We start from the raw sequence: 22401 nt of genomic DNA on the forward strand, positions 1-22401 counted from the left end.
ATTAAATGTTAGAGTTATGAGATTCGCGCTAAAATTTTCTCATATCTCTATGAAAATAAAAATTTAGAGAAAAAACTTTCTATAAAATAATACAATCTGCCCTCAAATATTTTGTTATAAAATATCTTAAAATTAATTTTTAGAATTAATCAGAAGATATTCTCATGCAACGCTACTTTATATTGATATTTTTTTTATAAATTTGCGATATAGCACAAAGAAGTAATTATTGTACATTATTTTACAAGGCCTAATTAGTGTTTACATTGATATTCTCCTGATAATATTTTTAGATCCAATATTTTTCAATGTGCTCTGTGATGGTACTATCTAAAAATATTATTAGGGCCATTCAAACTTAATTTTTAACCTTTCTTACTTTATTAAAAATTATTATGGATAGATCATAACTTTAATTAAGATATACTAGTGTTTCTTATAGATTTTGTGCGTCTGAATATTAGAATATAACATTGTTTGGGTGTTTCGGACGCTTGCGTCATCAATTTTTGGGCGAGTACATAATTAATACTGTACCTCTATTTATGCAAGCAAATACTTTGTTTCTTTCCCTCCTTTTTGTATTTTAAATCATATACAATCAAACCAAATATAAAATCATGTATAGAAATTATTGTCGCATAAATTATTGTCCACTCAGTATAAAATGTTCAAATTAAAAACGAAAATAATGAAGGAAAAATAAAAATAAACCAACTAAAAAATAATCTATCCTCTTTATTTTTGAGCATATAGAAATCTAAACGTAGAACAATAACATAACTAAAAAATAAATAAATGAAATCAATCAAACATAATTTAGAAATACTAAAATATTTACATTAACCGATTAAAACTTTTAAGTACAATTTTTTTCGGAAATCTTATCAAGTTGGAACATTGCACATTAGTTCAAAGAAAACACTAAATAAAATATGACAATAAATGCAATAGGTATTTGTCAAGACAATTCTATTTCACATCCCGGTTTGAAGGAATTTTTGGCGTTAATTGATGAAGAGGTATTCTAAATATAATTTCTGTACAATAAAAATGAGGGATGTGAAATACATTTCTTTGTGTCCATAGGAAAAAGGATATGACATGAGTCGATTTTCATTGGCAGAGCTACATTTTAAGAAAAGGGCCCCCAAATATAATATCAAAAATTTTAGTTTGTAGAGAAATTCTCGAAATTGTTAAATCTAAATAATTTTGCAAAAGTTAAACTGACCGACGTGACGTCGTAATTTGAACACAGATTTAACTTGTCTCCAAAATTATAAACTGTTTACTTTAATTTTTACACTAGTATTACTGTATAATATTTAATTCTGGTAGTAGTTTGTTCTGTGCTGTTCTGAATTATTGAGACAACCATATGATTTTGAGATATATGGTCCTTAGTGTCACATACGTAAAAAAAGTTATTTAAGTTAAATATCAAAATTAATATAAAATATTGTTTTCGCTTTTCCGTGAATCTCTTTGTTAATTAAATGTAATTTTGAGATTAAATTTTAATTTTTTCAACAAACCTTAAAGAATGTTAGAGATACATCATAATTTTTAAGGTATGTCCTTACTTAAAATAGTATATTATTCACAAGGAGCATATAATGATGGCTGTTATTCACGCGGATGAAGTTTATGACACGAGCCGCAGGCGAGTGTCATAAATCATCCAAGTGAATAACAGCCATTATATGCGAGTAGAATACTATACTTTATCCAGGACTATCAAAAAATTTTAGATAATATTAATATAAGTTCTTATTTTTAATGTCAAAAAAATAATGAACGAGTATAACGAGTAAGTAAAATGGAAACAAAACAATGAAATTTCGTTTAACTAGGGAGTCGTGGATAAAATTATTTTATTTACCAAATTTCACAAAATCGACTGAAATATTCTCCAGCCTTCTATTATATTAGATATATCAGAATTTTTGTATTGTGGTTCGTAGTATCAAAGAATTATTTGACAATTACCATTTCACAAAAAATCCAAAACTTCGGCGTTTTTAAAAATATTTACGGAATCTCAAAGATATTAAGAAATATATGTGGACTTTGGTGTATCAAACAATTAGTTTGACAACTAAATTTCTCAACCTTCAGTGTTGTCGAAACTACTCAACTATCTTCAAAAAGTATTAGAGAATTAATGGCTTTTTGAGCTGTGGGCCATAGTAACAAAAAATTAATTTGAAAACTAAGTTTAACGAAATCCCCCCAGTGGTTTAGGAAACATTCAACCTCAAAAATATTAGAGATATAAATAAATATCTGTATTTTTGAGGTTGGTCAATTACCCTCAAATAACTAATGTTAAGAAAACATCTTAGACTTCCCCGTTTTCAATTTAATATTCTACTAAACACAAAAACATTAGAGATATATCTGGATTTTTTTGGTGTGGACCCGTAATATCAAATAATTAATTTGACAACTAAATTTAACAAAACATCTCAGTTCAACACCAAAAATTCAGTGTTTTCAAAAATATTCAATTAACCTCAAAAACTATTAGAAATATATCTGTATCTTTGAGGGTTAGTCAATAATCCTTTAACAAAACCCTCAAACATCAGTGTCTTCAAACATACTCAATTAACCTCAAAAACTATTAGTGATGTATCTGCATCTTTGAAGGTTGGTCACCAGCCCTCAAATAATTAATTTGACAACTAAATTTAACAAAAAAAACTCAAAATTCGTTGTTTTCAAAAATATCCCACTAATCCCACTAATATCCCAATAAAATAATAGATATATCTGGATTTTTTAATGTCAAAAAATAATTTCACAACTAAATAAGAACCCTCAAACATTAGGGCCTTCAAAAATATTCAAATCATCTCACTAGAAACTATTAGAGAGATTATTATTTATATTTTCATCTTTGGGGGTTCCCAGCCCTCAAATAATTAATTTGACAACTAGGTTTAACAATAAAAACTCCAACATCGGTGTCTTCAAAAATATTGAACTAATCTTAAATATAGAGATACAGTCTGACAAATGGATCTGTAAAAGTTAGAAACTTTATAACATTACTTTAAATTTACCTAGGGTAAACCAGCTAGTTATTGGCACTTTAAAGACGTACGATGATATTTTATCTAACGGAATCTTTAAAAATACTTTTTTTTTGTCCGGATCTTGTTAGTCTACTCTACTATAATTTACTTTAATGTAACAATATTTAGTTTTTTCTATTTTAAATCTCAAATAAAGATGCAAAATTCTCACAGTAAATAACATGATCATAGTAGATTTTGAAAATAAGGATTAGGGCCAAAATCAAAAACCGAAAACAAAAGTTCAATTTTTTATGATACAACACCTAAAAAAAATATTTAAAAATATTTCTTCGTTTTAAACAAGTAACATGGTACACTCTAATATAATTCTGACTTTTTATTAATTTTATTCGCAATTGCCTTTTTCGACATCTATTGTTTTTTGAAACGGGATTTTTATCCTCGGAATTAAAAATATTAAAGTGGTGTGACTGTATTAGTAGGCGCGACTCTTGGCGTTGGACGTGAAAAAGTTTCTTTAAGTTAGGCGTTGTCTTTATTATAAACGCGCCAAAAAAGCATGATTTTTTCTATCTTACTAAAAAATTCGATGCTTGAAATAAATATGGCGATTTGATTCAGTATGTCCAGATTTATTTTCAAAGTTTAGAGTGCCAATAACTTGCTGAGTGCCACTAACTGGGTAGTTTACCCTACGTTTTATTTAGTGATTTCCTAAATATAGTAATATTTGTTAAAAGGCGTGTACCTTACTAATTATAATATGCTCTACCCAAGTTAAAGGCATAAAATACATTGAAATAACACCGCCACTGGGTATTTCAATACTAGTCGATATTTTACTATTTCTAGAGAGCTGTGTAAAATTGGAGGTAGAACATTGGAAAATATAGGAGAATTAAATTTATACGTATATCGAGAAATTTTGCTTTTGTATAATTAAACTTGACAATGTGAATTTTTTGTTGATATTTATGATTATATTTTTTTGTGAGATATTACATCTGGGTTTTTTGATGTGGTAACTATAAAAATATTTTTTTCGATAATTTTGGAGATTTTATTTTTTGCAGGTTTTGACGTTTTCCAATATTAAATAATTTCGAACTTGAAACAATATAATAAGTTCTATTATTTCATTTTGTGATATTTATTGCTGAAAATTCTAAAATTATAATTTCAGATATATCTATATTTTTGAGTTCTAAAGTCCGCCAGTATTAGAAATTAATTCAATAAGGTAATTAATTCATTAATGAAAATAATTTTAGATTAGGGTGGTTATAGTTCTAGCTAAACTGGTAGGTTGTTTGAACTCCTGATATTGACTTTTGAAGTTTTCACAATATTAAGAAAGAATATTTACTAGGTAGGGTACTATATTCGAATAATTTGTCATTTTTGTTTATTCAATGTCATATCCTTTGTAAAAAATGAGAAAATAAATGCTTTATATAATTACAATGGAAGAGCGGCCTGTACGAGACAAACCTTAAGGTCCTTAGCCATGTGCGAAATGTCAACAATCGAATCGATCATTTCCTGGACCGCATTGACCGATGGGAATTGCTGAGCTGCCTGTTTGGTCTTGTTCACGCTGGTCGCCAGAGCATCCGAAAGAGCGTTGGCGCAACTCAGCGCCCGATCCTTGATATCCTTCCTCGAGACATTCCTGGACACCGTATCACCGATATTGACCAGCTTGTGAGCGCTGAGCACCACGAACTTGCCGTGAGCGAGGAATATTTTCGGAGGTTGATTGTGCTCAACCGTTTGCAAAAACGAGTCTATGGCGTGGGTGAGATTGGTGTGATGGGTGACGATTTGGGCGGCGAAAAAAGTGAGCAGTTTTTTGTCGTCCTGTCCTAATTCTTTGAAGTCGGCCTCGAAGGCGACATCGTCCGCGTGCTTCACGCAATGGTCGTAGCCCTTTTTCAGTTCTTTGGGCAGTTCGTTGATGATCTGGGTGTGGTTTTTCGCGATGTTATCCTTCGAATCGAAAGTGACGTAGTCGTACTCTTCGGTCGGTTGGATGGTGGGGGTGGTGGAGGAGGGTTTAAAAAGCAAAAGTCCGTTGCCCTGGATAAAGGAAGCTATTTGTCGAACGTCTTCCGTTAAGGCTCTGGCACAGGCGATCAGCTGTTCCAGTTCGTCGGGTGTGTACGACTTTTCTCCAGATTCAGGTTTGCACAGCCGATCCACCGACCAGCTGTGCTTATCCAGGCTCTCCGAAGCGGTACGTATCAGCGTGTCTGATTTTCGTAACGCCGATACTAGAGGTGCTAGTTTCACGACCAAGTTCTTATCCGACGCTTTGGCCGCGTTGCCTAACGAGCCCTCGCCAAACTCTGCCAAGTCGTGTAACGAAGTCTTCAGTCTCGTCACCGTCAGTTTTATCTCCATCACTGTGTTGTCCAGCTTCTCCCTACTGCGCCAGTTCGGACTAACGAAACCGAGCAACTTCGAAATCGCGCTCATACTTTCAGTCTGTAATCTCTCTAAATTTTCCAAAGCTGAATTTAGCTCTAGCGGCAGCTCTTTCAGCTGCTGCTGGGAGGAAGGAACATCGTACGTCTGATAGGGGGAGGGTGAGGAAATTTGCGTAGGCGTCGTGTTGACCAACTGCGGGCTTCGGATTAGGGGTCTAGGAACGTCGTAGTCGGGCATGTTGGCCATGCTGCTTCGGTTCGAGGAACTTAACGAATGAGAGTCGGCGGTCAGTGAGCTGGCCGAGCTGGAGGGCGTCAACTGGTTGATGTGGTGCGAGGGCCTGGGGATGTCGTAGGCCTCCCCCGATTCTCGACTTACGGGGGAGACGCAAGATGGCGCGGGGGAGCAGCGGGGGCAGTTCCTGAAGCTCTCATTACCGACGGGTACAGCTCTGGGAGGAACGTCGTAGCAGTCGCCGCCGGGAGGGTCACGCGGGCTGAGGCCGGGACTGAGTCCAGGGACCGGAATGGAGGAGCATCTTGAAGGAGGCATGTCGTACAGGTAGACGTCATTGAATTTTTTCGGTGTTACCACCTGAAAACAATAAACTAATATTAAAATACAGTAAATAATGTCTATACTTCTGTAATAGTTAAAAAAAGGAAAGGTTAAAATGTTTATTGGTTGGTGCAAATTTATTTACAAGTGAAGAATCAAATGACAACCTCGTTTCTCTGTGGATTTTCAAACGGTTTCAAAAGACTGCAATCTCAGCAATAAATTTTACAAATATTTAAGTAATAATTCAATAAAATACAAAAAAATAAGTAATAGCATTAAAATATGGAAATAATTCCTATTAAGAAAAAATATAAAATATGATATGGTAAAAAAATACGGTAGAGACTTACAAACTATCCTATTATTTTTGCAACAAAATCAAAATTATCCTACATTTTTAATAATTATATGTCAAAGAAGATTGATTTTTGCCAGTAATTTTAACTTTATTGAAACTTTATATTACAAATTAATAATATTATTAATTTGTGATTATTATAAAATAATATTATTAAAATATAATATAAACATTTATTAATGACTTCGAAGTCAAAGGAATTTAACTAATGCTTTGTGATTGGTAGATACGTTAATCTTTATTTATGTAATTGCCGTTCAGAATTACTTTATATGGTTATTCATTTCTATTTTAAGCCATGCGCTTATATTTTTTTCAGGTAAATTACTCTTACCGATAAGATATAACCTCGCCTACGCATTCAGATACTCGTATTTTCATGATGTAATTGAAAATATCCAATCAATGAGTATACTTAGAAATAATATTTCAGCAATACCATTAAGGAAAGAAGTTGATAATTTTGAAATTGCAATTTTTTATAAACGTATAGTATTCCAGAATGTAATATTAAGTGGTTCTAAATTAATATACAAGTTCTTATTCATCGGGACATGTAGGTACATAAAAAATGGCTACACACTTGAGTTACCGGGTGTTGTGCATCGTCGGACGGGTCATAGCAAATCCCATGTAAATTTTAATGGGGTCAATTATTGGCTTCCCTAATTATTTTAGAGATTAATTCTATTTAGGTTTACTGAAGAGCACTAAAACCCACATTCAAAAGAATAACTTTAGATATTTTTGATTACCTCGTTTACGAGTTATCGCCGATTTCTTTTTAAATATTTCTCTATTTCTATTATATGTATAATTTACCCATTTAGTGCTTTATTATTATTGAAAACTCATTCCTACATCGGAAATCTTAAAGATGTATTTATAAATACAAATTAATATGAATTAAAGTAAAATAAATTAATCAATTACAAGGTTAATTATAGTATTATTACAATATTCAATATACCAAACCAAACTTATTAATTTAGGTACTATTAAATTGTTAGAACTTCAGGATTTAAGAAGATGTTGAAATATTCCTCCATCGACTACTAGACAATAACCTAGGCGATCATAAAATTCTCTTCTTACATTCGCTAGTTGGTAAACTGAAATTCTATTGCATTCGGCAGAAATAGCATTTTTGTAACTCGTCTAGATTTGGGTACTTTTTATCCTTGTATATCCTGTTTTTTAAATGGCCCCAGAGAAAGAAATCATTTGGCGAAATATCAGGAGACCTTGCTGGCCAATTTACTGTATGATTTAGGCCAATAACGTTTCCGTTAAAACTATTGTCTAAATATTCCCGAACAGCCAGGGTACTATGTGCCGGGCAGCCATCCATTTGGTACCAAACTTCCTGATTTTCCCTAGCGGCATCATGTAAAGCAGGTAAAATTTGATTTTAATGAAGAAATAATGGCCCGATAATATTGTGTCCGAATATCCCTGCCCAAACATTTACTTTCTGTGGATATTGCTTCCTTGTTTCGACAAACCTGTGTTGGTTTTTTTTGTTATCGAAAATTTTGAACATTGGGTTCATTATTTAAGGTAAACGTGCATTCGTCAGTGAAACATATGTTTTTAAAAAATTCCCTATCCGTGTTTGCTCTTTCCATCATATCAAAACAAAACGCCTGCCGCCGTATTTCGTCCCCATCTCGTAGCCCTTGGTGCTTTTCATATTTGAAGGAATAGTATTTATGTCGTTTCAAAATTCGAAACGCTGTAGTGTGATCTATTCCTATTTCATCCTCAAGTTTCCTTGTGCTGATCTTTCCATCGTTCTCTTCCACGCACAATAAAACTTCCAAGTCGGTATCATTTCTTGCATCTTCTCTTTGTTCCTGCCTTGCTTCACATCTGCAGTTATTTATTAGGGTACCTTTGGTCTCAAATCTCTGGATATTCCTTGCGATTGTAGATTTTCCAGGTATCGGTCTATTCGGATACAGAGCAGCAAACATGTCCGACACCTTTTGATAACTATTTCCTTGATAATACCATTTAATCATCAATACTTTTTCTTCGGTAGTGTAATTCATGGCTAATATTTTCGATGTAGGTATGAGTTTTTAATAATAATAATAAAGCACTAAATAGATAAATTTCTGAAATGACAACTTCATTTGACAGTTATCTTTTACCTTGACTGGTGCTCATAAGTAAATACAGGGCCATAAGAAAGGAGAAATATTTAAAAAGAAATCGGCGATAACTCGTAAACGGGCTAATCAAAAATATCTAAAGTTATTCTTTTGAATGTGGGTTTTAGTGCTCTTCAATAAACCTAAATAGAATTATTCTCTAAAATAATTAGGGAAGTCAATAATTGAGCCCATTAAAATTTACATGGGATATCCTATGTCCCGCTCGACGATGCAACACCCGGTATAGCACTTTTCTGAATAAGAAAGGAAATATTAAAAATTTAGGTTTAGATATTATTTAAAACTTATTAAAAATAAAGTTTATTACCCAAAGCCTTAAAAATACCGGTTTTGTACAATTCGATAAAAAAACCGGCGTCAGCGATGGTTATGAAATGAAGATGGCTGTCATTTTTTACATGTAAAACTATATGGAGACTCGTCGACTCATCGATCGTCATTTCCAAGCCAACTGAACGCCGTTTTTTTTTCGATCATACGGTATATATTAATGTCTGAGAAACTAAATACATAAAACTGCGTACAATGAAAGTAAACGGTAGTAAGTTTTACTTTAGAAATCCTAAGCGATAACAATTAATTCACCGTATAATTTTTACACACAGAATTGCCATTTATATCATACAGTCTTACTTCATAAAACAGTAGATTCGGAAAAAATAGACTTAGAAAATAGAAATAAATAGGAGAATTTGAATTGAAAAACTTCAAATGTAAAATATACGAGGTACTGCAAAAAGTTAAATATAAAACTTATATGGTTTTTAAATGTCTATTGGTGTTGGCGAGTAATAAATTTATGTATATACGGTCGGTCATAAAGCCGTGGCCCATCAAAGTTTCATTTTTTTAAATAGAACCCCTTGTATATTATTGTATATTTCAATTCTTCCTTCGATTCTAAGCAAAAATCGACATACACACAATGGACCTCAAACCAACTGTTTTCCAGTTATTGACTTTTGAACATATCAGTTATACATCTCAGCATGAAAATTTCGATGCGTTTAGTTTCATTTAACGATGCCATTTTGAAGAAACTGTGATACTTAATAACATTTGACATTAGTTGTCAAGTTACCATTTATAGATGTATAAAATGAGATTAAATCCAAGTCTGAAAATTACAAAATTTTCGTCTAATATTTGGAAATTAAAACTCGGAAATGGTTGAATTTAGGTACAATATGTGTATTACGATTACTGCTTAAAATTGAAGAAAGAATTGAAATATGCAATGTTATATAGAGGGTTGCATTTAAAAAATAAATATTGATGTGCCACAACTTTATGACCGACCCTGTATACTTAAAGTTATTACTAGCTAGTAAACATTTATAAACCCTATAACTTTTGTATTTAACTTTTTTGCGATACCTCGTATATTTCACCCAATAATCGTCCGTTTCCAGACATATCAGTGACTCTGTATAATTTAAGCTAGTAATAAGAAGAATCCATTATTTATAATCTCTAAATACTAACAACAGTTAATTATGTTTACCAATATCACGGTAATGACATAAATTTTTGACTTACATTTTAAAAATGACACAAATGTTTTGCACACTAAATGCATACTTAGAGTAGTGTGTCTAATAGTGTACAGAGAAGTGTACCTCGGAGAAACCATAATATCAATAATATTCTTTATCTATCGATCTTGATTAAACCAAAATTGATTGATTTGATTAAACCAAAATTGTTGTATTGATTGTAACCGAAATAATTCAAAAACGGTAAAAGCAAAAATAGACAAAGCATATATTATGTGAAATAGGAAGAAAAAAAAAATTCAAAACACTTAAAATATACAGGGTGTTAAAAAGGGAAAATTGCAAATTTTTCTTAACTTTTCCGATCGTTACTTATTTATTTTTATTTCACTTTTTGAGAATTACCTTAACAACTCTTACATTACTCTAAGTTTTTTATTACCTCCAATTGGAATCCCATTAAATTTCTCCGAATACCCTGTACAGGGTGGGTCAAATTCGACGCTTTTAAAGGGAAACACCCTTTTCTATTGAAGATAGACGAAAACCGAGACGAAAACTAATATCGGTGTCTGGAGCTCAATTTTTATCAAAAACATGATGGTGAAAACTGCACATCGCTATCTGTTACCGTTTCGGAGTTACGGGGTGTTTTTCGAAAATGTGCATTTTTAAGAAATCGCTGTAACTTTTTTGCTATGGAAAATTTTGTATTTTTATGAAAACATTTCCAAAGTATCTTTGTACGTAGAATTTAATGGTTTAAGTATAATTTTTTAAAATTAATAATTTAAGAGTTATCAACAGAAAAATTGATTTTTTATTTGGGACACCCTGTATATTTTTAATTAAATGAAAAGAACTTAAAATTACCTTCCCAAAAATATATCAACTTGATATTTTGTTATACTCCTCTTAGAAATACAGAACTTTTTAAAGTTCGCCACTTTTAACTTAACTAGTAGGCTTTGGACCCCTTATTGATGATCTGTCCCTAATGGAACTCGAAAACAGATTTTTCCCGCAAGATGAGCCATCGCCTCAGAACGCTGAAGTTATCAGCAAATTTTTGCAGCCAATTTCGAGAATAATTGAATAACTAACCAAGATCCCAGCCGTTGGCCATCAAGGCCGCCGAGCTTAGTGCCTATAGATTTTTATCTTTGCGGAAGAATAAAGGTTTTTATTTTAAAATTGCCCGTATAATCTAGACAAGAATTAGAAGTACTTAGCGGTTATGCGAGGATAACTTTCATCCCCACTGACTTAATGAATCCCGCGAGAAATGTTCCAAAACGGTCCCGTCTATCCGGTCGACATGTCGAACAACTGTAGCAAAATCTCATGTCTTGGTTTGCTATTAATTTTTATTGTTATTAGATATACTTTGAATGTGTTCATGTTGTTAAATATAATTTAAATTGATATAAAATTTTGCATCTCTCATTTTTAAATTATTTTTATTTTAACTGCTACTACAAGGAAGCATTTTTTTTGCATTACAAGCCTACTTATTCAACGGCGCAGTTCAAAGCCTACTTATTCAAAGTGGGCGAATTTTTAAAAACTATATATCTCGAAGGCGACTCAAGCAAAATATCAAGTATGCTATATTTTTGGAAAGGTAATTTTAAATTATTTTCAATGAATTAAAAATATATAGGGTGTCCCATATAAAACATCAATTTTTTTGTTGATAATTCTCAAACTATTAATTTTAAAAAACTATACTTAAACCATTAAATTCTACGTAAAAGGTGCTTTGAAAAGGTTTTCATAAAAATACAAAATTTTCCATAGCAAAAAAGTTGCAACCATTTGTTAAAAATGCACATTTTTGAAAAACGCCCCGTAACTCCGAAACGGTAACAGATATCGATACGCGGTTCTCACCATCATGTTTTTGATAAAAATTGAGCTCCAGACACCGATATTAGTTTTCGTCTATCTCCTATTGAAAACGATGTTTCCCTTTAAAAGCGTCCAATTTGATCCACTCTGTACAACCAATGAGCAGAAATAATGCGGGATATAAAATAGTTACTTTCTTGCTGCTTGCATTTAAAAAATAAATAAGGCAACAATTAACAACAGGTATATCGTTGAAGACAGTTCAAGGCTGTATATAAAACCAATGTCTATACACGAGGTATTATGCACGTCCAACTCAAATAACACTATTAAAATGTTATTTAACGTTGATGATGGCGGTTTAATTATATGGGCTGGCGCCAGAAACGCTTCTGGTCTTGACAGACCACCGATAGCCCTGTGCTGGTGCATTCCCTGATAGTAAAATCAGATCCAGTACGACTGGTACGGGTACGACCAGACGCGTTCTCACGTTTCAACGCATAAAAAGAGATATAAACAAGTTAGGAATATGTGTGTTGTATACGCCCAGAGTTTTTTATTTTCGATGGTGATGGAGTATTAGATGTCGGATGTTTAGATGATTTTAAATATAAATAAATACTCGAAGATTTTTTCACTTATTATTAGAAGAGAAAAGATAGAACAGAGTTTGTGCTACATCTTAGTTACTAAATCAAAGTTACCTTAAACAAAAGTGTTATGAGCACCGGCTGGAAACTCGGTCGTGCCAAAGTTTGGCTTTGGTCGTGCTGTTGTTGGCATCCAGGGTGCAAAAAATCATGATTTTTTTATTTTTCTTTTTTGATTTTAATCGATTTTTTTTGGATTTTAATCAATATTCTATATAAATTGGATTTCCAATTAATTAACGGCTTAACGTTAAAGTCCTATTCTAAATGGCTAAATCTTTGTAGCTCTGCCCGATATTGACAATATTAACATTGCTACGGCGCGTGTCGTTTTTCCACATCGGTCACCGATATATTTTATTCAGTAAACCTTGTCGATGTCCCTATTTCCGCCAAAAAAAAATCGGCCGCTTAGATCAAAGAGATTTTTTTGGAAATAGCCATGGCTGTCTTAAATCGAGAATAAAATTAGTACCATCTAATGTTCAAAGAGCAAAGTAATTATTGTAGAACAAAATTTCGGTAGAAATTTGGAATGAACTAGAAGATAAATTAGGGAAGGCGGAAGTTAGCTTGATCAACATTCAGCTGTTTCAAAAAAGGTATAAAACAACCTTGACTCTAGCTTATCTTTTGACGTTGATTAGTCCTGGGGAATAAAAACAACTATATTAACATCAGAAGAAAATAGTTCTGCACTAGAGTTTGGTTAGGAATGCGAATGAAATGTATTCAAATACCGCATTTTTGGCACTTCATAACTTCAAAATAAATCTCTGCGATTTAGAAGTATAATGGATTCACACGAAATAACTTCAAAAATCGGTCCAACATTTTAATAGATGAATAGATATTAGGGATCTGTATTATATGTTATATCTTTTACAATTATTTTTCGATCTATTAAAGTATTTAAATGTTACAACAGCAAGTGTAACTTTGTACGTATTTGATAAATAGATATAGAATATTTTGATATAGGAATACTTTTTAAACAAGGTGATTTTTTTATTTAAATCCATGATTAAAATAAAAAAAAATCGGAAAAAAACGGATCTAAATCTAAAAAAAATTATTTAAATCAACTTGATTACAATCTATTGATACACACTGCACCGGTTCAAGGCCGGATGAGATCGGATATCGTGTGAGATGAGGTACTGCCCACACGGATATACTGAAATCTTGGATGCTCGACGACTGGGATACGGATACTTAAAGACTCTGGTTGTCTGTCATACTCAGACACCCACCACTTAAGTTGTGTGCGAGTTTCCTATTGAAATTATATATAGTTCTCAGTCCTCTCAGGATGATAGTGGTGATGAAGATAATATAATTATTCACTATTATTCTTGTCGTCGCAGTTGCCAGTGAGAAAATTATAGCACTATATTGAAGGAAACAGAAATTGTAGATTATTCGTTGCTGCAAAAGAGTTTTTGGAGTCAGATTCCAAATGAAGGGTTCAGGGGAAAAACTCGATAAGCGCCAATTTTAGGATTTTACAATGTTATATGGAGTGGTCAGAATTAAAATGGATCAAGTCCAATTTCCTACTATTTTAAGATAACCGCCTTTATACGTTTATAAAATATTGTTTTTTTCCAGTAGAAAAATGAGTCAAGTAATACTTCACGCATTAAGCAGCTATGGCCTGTTTCTGTTTGGTTTCTGAATATTCTGCTGATTCCTTTCAGAAGTGAACTGGATCAAGTCCATAAAATTTAACGCTGTGCGCGAATTTAATACAAGTACTAAAGTTTAGAGCTAAAAAAATATTTTTTTTTTGATAAAATGGATGACAATTAAACAAAGTCTGAACTATTTGCACCAAGTGAATCAGATTATCAGTTATCTGAAAGGTCTGATTCTATCAATTCTGAAACTATAGTTTGATTTATCATTATTTTCACTATTACTACATCAATAAGTTAGGCTGTTTTTCTTATAAATACTTAGATATCTGGCATGTTTTTGATCTGAATAAAATTGCACGAGGAAGAAAAATATTATCATTTCAAATAGACGTAACGTAACACACTCTAAAAGGTAACACATGAATGATCTTCTTCCCTTTATCACGCCTATATACCATAATTTTTATAAAAATCGAAGAAAACACTATTAATATACAATGTGAAGTCAACAAATCCCTTAATGACGAAGAAGAATGTACCGATGAACCAATTTACAGGGTTGTTCACCACATACGACACGGAGTATTGTAGCCAGTGGCGTAGCTAGGTAATCAAGGGCACTGGGGCAAATTAAAAAATGGGGCCCCACTGCTATGTAAACTCATTAGGTTTTATCAAATAAAAATATGAAATATACAAATACTTGAAAAATGCTAAGCTACTTAAGCTCTTTTTTGTGCACTGCAGGGCAGGTAATAAAAATATTAAACAGTATCAACATAAATTACAATTAATAGTTGCTGTAGGTTTGGCTAATAAAACGAAATAGAGAAGATTCAAGGGTTTATTATATAAAGGTCGGGCCTACCAACTGACTAAATAACAATTAATATATTTACAATTTTTTCCTAGTTTTCGCAAAAGTATGAATTATTTCGTTTAAATCCAGGCTTGATGCGGTTTTGTTTTCAATTGCTATGGGCGATAAATGTCGGAGTCGAGTTTGGTCCATATTATTTCTTAAATATTTTTTTATTATTTTTAATTTGCTTTGGCATTTCAGCTGCTGCAGAAGTGACAGGAATAATTGTAAAGAATAATAACATTGGTGTAAATACTTCCGTTAGGTCGCATTATAGCACTCCATATTTGCTCATTATTTCCTTACATAATTGGTGCACAGTCCATGCTTGAGTAAGTTGAGGTAAAACTAGGTGGTAAATACTAGTAAATTGAAGTGAAAAACTAGGGCCTATTATACTTGAATATTTTCTTTGGAATTCACACACTACCAACCTACAGAAAGAATTTGGGGGAATTCCCTAGGCATACCTTTTGAATTTCTCTCAACTGAGTTGTCATGATTAAAGTGAGGTTGCAACCTATCATATTTATTTTGAAAATGGGAGAAATTTCCAAAAGTTCAGTTCGATCGAGATTTCTAGTAAGGATTCGAGGGCCCCCTGAGCTCGACGGCCCCGGGGCACTGCCCCGCCTAGCCTCTAGGTAGCTACGCGACTGATTGTAGCTAAACGATTAGATTTTTACAAATTGTAAGTTTTAGGTTCGTTGAAGGATTATTAGAGCTACGATTTAAAAATATTTTTACAAGATACGGAGTGTCCCAAATAAGTAAAAAATATTATAGTTGTATTTTTTTTAAATGGAACTCCCTGTATATTATTCTATTTTTAGATTCTACGATTAAAATAAAGGTAAATTTGATTAAGGTTCGTTATACTTAAACCTTACCGTTTTTGAAATATTTTCAAGTTTATGAAATTGCAGTAAAAATTTTAAGGCTTCAAAAGGTATCAAAGTTCCAAGGGTATCAAAGTTTTTAATACTAAATATTTACTGAAGATTATTTATTAACCAGATATTGTGTTGCGATAATAAAAAATTTACTACCTTATACAGAGTGTCCAAAAATGTATATAAAATAATTACTAGCTTTAAACGGCAATAACGTGTTTAATTTAAATGGAGCACCCTACATATTTTACGTGCATCAGATGCACAATGCAATTGTCTATCAAATTGTATTATACCATTTTTTACCTATCTCTTTAAGTTTTCGTAGAAAATCCATTTTCTTATAATTTAGACCTCATTTATCACTATACCCATGGAATATTGACATTTTAGATTATTTTTAAAGATGTTAAGGTGCGTATTCATTAAGGTGCGTACTCACTGACCGAACGAATGCCGAACGAACAACGAAGTCCGAATAACGAAGGTTCTGGGTTCGTTCGGCCGTAATTAAGGTACCCTACCAATGAGCGATTTATCCGAACGAACGAACGAATGAAAGTGCGGTATATTTAGACGGGGACCGAATCAGATGCACAATGTAATTGTTCGTTCAAATTGTACCATACCGTTTTTAGTCGGTACATCTTTTAAGTTTTCGCCAAAAAATGCCTCCGGTCTCTTATAATTTAGTCCTCATTTATCACTCCATACCCATGGAGTATTGACATTCGTTCGTTCGTTCGTTCGTTTGCGGATAATGAATGTAACAAACAAATTTTCAAAGAGTACAGATACTAACGTGCTAATATTGTCGATATAGTTCGCTTATTTCATAAAAAAAAATAAAAAAACTGTTTAAATATTTTTTGTTAAAGAGGACCAATTAATATGATCCTAGTGTTCAAACTACATTAATTTACTTTTTACTTTGATTAATAATAATTGCTCCAAATACTAAAAAACTGAATTTTGTGTGTGTATTAGTAACAGTGTGATAAAAAGTAACGCCTTATATATTTTATTTGATTTTTTGACGAATGCTTATTTATAAAAATAGAGACGTTTATTTTCATAATTTATTATTATATTGATTTCTGAGCCAAATCCACATTTATTTAGAATACTTTATTAATTAAAACAATTGAAAAGTATGTAATTAACTAATTTTTGGTCGGAAATAATGGTGGTATATTTAATTCGTATACTCTTTTATATAGATTTAAATAGTTTTCTTTGGTATACCAATGGGCTTGCAATATTTACCACCTGTACATTTTGTGCATATATGTTGCTTAAAAAAAATCTGAAATGTCAATATTCCAGGGGTATAGTGATAAATGAGGTGTCTAAATTATAAGAAAATGCATTTTCTACGAAAAGTTGAAGAGATAGGTAAAAAATGGTATAATAAAATTTGATAGACAATTAAATTGTGCATATGATTCACGTAAAATATACAGGGTGTTCCATTTAAACACGTTATTGCCGTTTAAAGCTAGTTGGATCTTTATTTAATATAAATTTTTGAACACTCTGTATAAGGTAGTAAAAGTTTTATTATTGGAACACAATATCTGATCAATAAATAATCTTCAGTAAATATTTAGTATTAAAAACTTTGATACCCTTGGAGAAATGAGGCCTTAAAATTTTTACTGCAATTTCATAAAATTGAAAATATTTCAAAAACGGTAAGGTTTAAGTACGATACACCTTAATCAAATTTGCCTTTATTTCAATCGTAGAATCCAAAAATAGAATGATATACAGAGTGTTCCATTTAAAAAAATACAACTATGATATTTTTTACTTATTTGAGACACTCTGTATCTTGTAAAAATATTTTTAAATTGTAGCTCTAATAGTCCTTCAACGAACCCAAAATTTACAATTTGTAAAAATCTAATCGTTTAGCTACAATACTCCATGTCGTATGTGGTGAACAACCCTGTATATCTAAAATTTTAAATATTTTCTGAGATAAAATGGTTACAAAAAAGTATAAACAAACATTCTTAAAAATGACTACAGTTGTATTTTGAGTTACTTTAGTTTGCAATTATACAATTTAAAATATAATAAAGCATTGTGTCAAGTTTTCTTCTCCAGATTGTTTTATTTTAATTAAGTAACATTAAAAAACTTAAAATCTGGAGACTGGACTCCATAATTATCTTCTAGGACTTGATCCAGTTCACTTCTGAACCCCTCATATGTATACATATATGTATACGTCAAATTGATTCCTACAAAATGTATAAACTCGAGCAATAAGTTGTTAAATCCTATGAATGTGCCTAGTAAAAATATAGAATACACGGAAAGAACCTGATAACCACCAGCCGTCCAGTATTCTCCTGTAAAATAGTCAAATGGTGCTTATATCATGTTTTTCCCCGACTCAACTCGTCATTCATTGTAAAGCCTGTGCAAGCCTCATGGGGGAAAAAAGGAAACTAGGGTAGCTACTGAGAGACTGGACTAGTGTCTATGTCCCACTAGTCAACTGCGGCATCCGACAATGTTGCCGTTTGTTGTCCCTTAATTTTATGATTTCCAATTGTCAGCTAAACTAAAAACGTTTTAAGAGACTGGCACGCCCACGACGAATTTCCCCATCTGAACACCACTGCTTAATTAAAAATGTCACGTCTCCAAGGCGCCGGGTATCCAGTTCTTCCGAGATCTGGGTATCCCCGTGTGAGCAGTGCCTGAGTCGATTTAGACGCTCGTCAAGTCGGTAGGCCATTGAGAATGATATGGTCGAGGACAGCGGTTCGGATTCAGCATAACCAAAGTAGGCCCCGTTCAGATTAGCCTTAGCAGCAAAAAGGAGACGTTAACTTATATCTTTGACTTTTATTTCTAATTTAGAAAACAAAAAAATTGTATTTTTATAAATTGTATAAAATTAGGGTTAGATAAGTTATATTCCTTGATATTACGATTTATCAATTTAGAAATAAGTCTAAAACCGGTTCATGAAAATAAACCGCTTATGTCCTTGTTATTTACCAGGACAAAAATAGAAATGCATGATAGAATTCTTTTCTTTAACAAAAAGGCTCCATTTTAAAATATATCCGCATTTTCGTTTGGTCTCCGAAACGCATCAATCTTGTTTTAAGCACCTTGTATAAGACAGCAGGTATTATTCTTATTATGTTTTCGAATAAGGACATGGTCGATTATGGCTGGCCGATTCACTTACAAATAAGGCTGGTTGATCACATTACGTTATTGTCTTTGTTCTATATTTAAGTCACGTAGGTTATAGATTGAGTTTCATCATGCCAAAGAATATTATGTCTAGTGATTGGTTGTACCTAAATATGCATATCCGTAAATAAACTTAGTAAAGTATTAATACATAGATTGATAGATAGATAATCTTTATTAGTTCCAAGTCACGGTAATTGTATACTAGAAAAATGCTCAAATGCAAGGTTTTTCGTACAAGCCGTTGGCACATATTAAAACTTTTTACCTGTTGCAACTAGTTTTGTTTGCAAATACAGAACATTTTCAGTTTCGAAAAACAACGGACCGAAACAATGTGTTTTTTATTTTAAAAATGTTCCCGCTAGAGGAACTGCTACTAGACGAACAGTTTTTATCATGTCTTCTTTTCTTTATATAGTGTGTTTCAAAATACATAAACATCTCTGGTGGGGAGATTCTTCATGTAAAAATAAGATTTATTTTTCGTATGAACATAGGTGCGATTCTGCTTTGTTTCGTAGCTACAGGGCGTTAAAGTCTTAATAATCTTTCGATTTATTATAATTTTCTTCCAAGTACTTTTAGTGATGCGAATGAAATTTTGAGAGTAAAAGTTACTATAAGTGTTACATATTTTAATGCTAAAAAAGTGTCAATAAATTCATCAGGGACGTTACCACTGGAAATAAATTAGGGTTACCTATCACGAATATTTTTCGAAAAAAAAGTGCGCCACTAATTTTTTTCTTTTGATCTCAAAATTTTGTAAGCCTTTTAATGCCAATTAAATGGTATCTCTTGATATTTTGTCGAATTCGGCCTCCTTGATGAGATAAACGCAATTTTATTAATCACAATAAAATTAAAATAAAAATAAAATTAATAAATTATATATTTTACGTAATTTATTATTAAATATTATTATTATTAGTTATTATTACTATTAGTCCAACATGCAGCAATTTGAAATAAAATAATAATGGTACTTAAGATAATTACAAAAAATCTAATTTTAAAGAGTTTTAACATCCTGTAACTCTAAAACTATGCATTTCCATACCCATATTTATAGGAACTTTTTCATATTTTTTGATGAGGAATCAAAGAGTATTTATTTAAAACTTTTGCAAGTTAATCATATTAACATTTGTTAAAGGTGCTATTAGAGTTGGATCAAGTTGTTCTTGCAACTTGATACAAATTAATAAAATTGCGTTTATTTCATCAAGGAAGCCGAAATGAACAAAATATCGGCTTACACTATTTCGCTTTCGAACTCTGGCGTAATACCGAACAAGAGAAAAAGTCAGTGGTGTACATGCTTTTTTTAGAAAAATATTCCAGAGGAAACCCATCTGCACACCCTGGTGAATATGTTGACACTTTTTTAGCGCTAAAAGATGTTGCATTTATTGTAACTTTCACCCTCAAAATTTCATACGAAACGTTAAAAGTACTTGGAAGAAAATTATAATAAATCGAAAAAATACTAAGATTTTAACACCCTGTAACTACAAAACAAAGCAGAATCGAACCTATGTTGATGCGTGATGATTTTTACGCGAGGAATCTGCCCACGAGAGATGGCACATGTTTTTTGAAACACCCTGTATATGAAAAAATGCATTATTTAAACAGCAAGAACACTGAACTTGAAATATATTAGACGGATCTATTTTAATCCGGTGAAGTATAGGCAATAACCCCTGGTTAAGTAAATAGCAATAATTTTATTAAAACCTTCAACAACTCGGCTATATTTAAATAACAGATTATTTCGTCTCCCGATAGTCGCGAGTGATAAATGGCTTGATTAAAAACACATTCGTTATTATGCCCCTTTGGGAACAAATTTATGTTAATAGCTTGTGTGTCGTTGGCTCCAGTGGCGATACTTGCACGTGTACACATATGTACCCTATATATTTTTTATTACATTTTATAATAACCCTTTTATAAAGATATTTGAAGTATTTAACTGCCACTACGTTTTTAGTTAGACATTAATTAAATTGACAATAACCTTACTATTAAAATTATTTTTAAAATACAAACAAATTCATTAGTTACATCGAAATTGAAACTAAAAGATAAGATTCAACGTATTGGATTGACTATCAAAGTGAAAAATTGAGATTTGAAGTTTTCCACATGTTGACTTTTGATATCTGCATGTACAGGGTGTCCCATATTCGAGATTCATCAATGGGATCTCATTTTTGTAACAAAAAATTATCTCTTCCTCAATAATTCAAATGGTCACACGCTTTCACTAATCACCTGAATGGTGCTCTAAAGAGTGAAATTGGGTAAAGTTCATGAGCCGAATGGTATATTCTCGGAGTTCATAAAAAGTCTGGGAATATTGGCTAAACAATGGCTTTTACATTTTTTCAACGCGGTACTCAGATCTGGCGTAATACCTAACGAATTCAGAAAATCGAATATTCTTGCCATACTTAAACAAGACAAACCGGCAGATTCTCCTGCAAGTTATAGATGCCCTATCGGGCTACCTGTTAATTTAAATTATTCTGGGTGTCGGGCCCCAGCGGCACCCAAGGCAACGAAAAAGCCGATGAGCTAGCTAGGTAAGAATCATCGGCAACCTATCTTGGTCCAGAGCCAGTATTGCGAATACCCAATAGTGCACTAAAACTCTGGAACATGAAAAAGCAGAATCTCCATTGAGGGGCACGGGCACAGCAAGGCCTTTATCCAAGGACCTAGCTCTAAAACCGCGAAAGAACTGCTAATGCTTAGCACGAATAAACTGTTGATTACAACAGGCCTCTTGACAGGACACATGGCTGTTAAGTGTTACCTGAACAAGTTCAACCTGTATCGGCTGTATCAAGTAAGTCTTTGCTGCAGACTCTGCGATAAAGATCCTGACACAGCGGAGCGCATAATATGACACTGCGAGGCTCTGGATCGCAAGCGACACTTTTTATTTGGGAAAGCTGGGCTAGAACCGGGGGAACTATGCTCCTATCCTATTAAGAACCTGCATAAGTTAGTGGAGAGCACAGTGATAGGAGAATGGGTGCAGATATAGAAATGGGACACAATAGGCCAGTTGCAGGCACTAGTCGCAGTGTTTCCGGCAGAGGACGGCCCCTTGTTATTGGAAAAAAATCGCTCTGCTCAGCATGTGCTACAAACTGTTAGAGAGGCTATTATATAACAAAATTTGTCCTAAAGT

General features: G+C 32.5%; 1 protein-coding gene across 1 annotated transcript in view; it reads right to left on the minus strand.

The window, feature by feature from the left end:
* Positions 1–718: 718 nt before the first annotated feature.
* Positions 719–22401, minus strand: part of LOC115885804 (breast cancer anti-estrogen resistance protein 1) — a 127346-nt gene continuing 105663 nt past the window's right edge. Inside the window, exon 4 of the mRNA XM_030904826.1 lies at positions 719–6071. Within this exon, the coding sequence (XP_030760686.1) occupies positions 4506–6071 (1566 nt within the window). The 3' untranslated portion in view covers positions 719–4505. The remainder of the gene's footprint in view (positions 6072–22401) is intronic.

The sequence above is a fragment of the Sitophilus oryzae genome, unplaced genomic scaffold (genome assembly GCF_002938485.1).
Source record: "Sitophilus oryzae breed Bouriz unplaced genomic scaffold, Soryzae_2.0 scaffold_41_pilon_pilon, whole genome shotgun sequence".
NCBI classification, from domain to species: Eukaryota; Metazoa; Arthropoda; class Insecta; order Coleoptera; family Curculionidae; genus Sitophilus; species Sitophilus oryzae.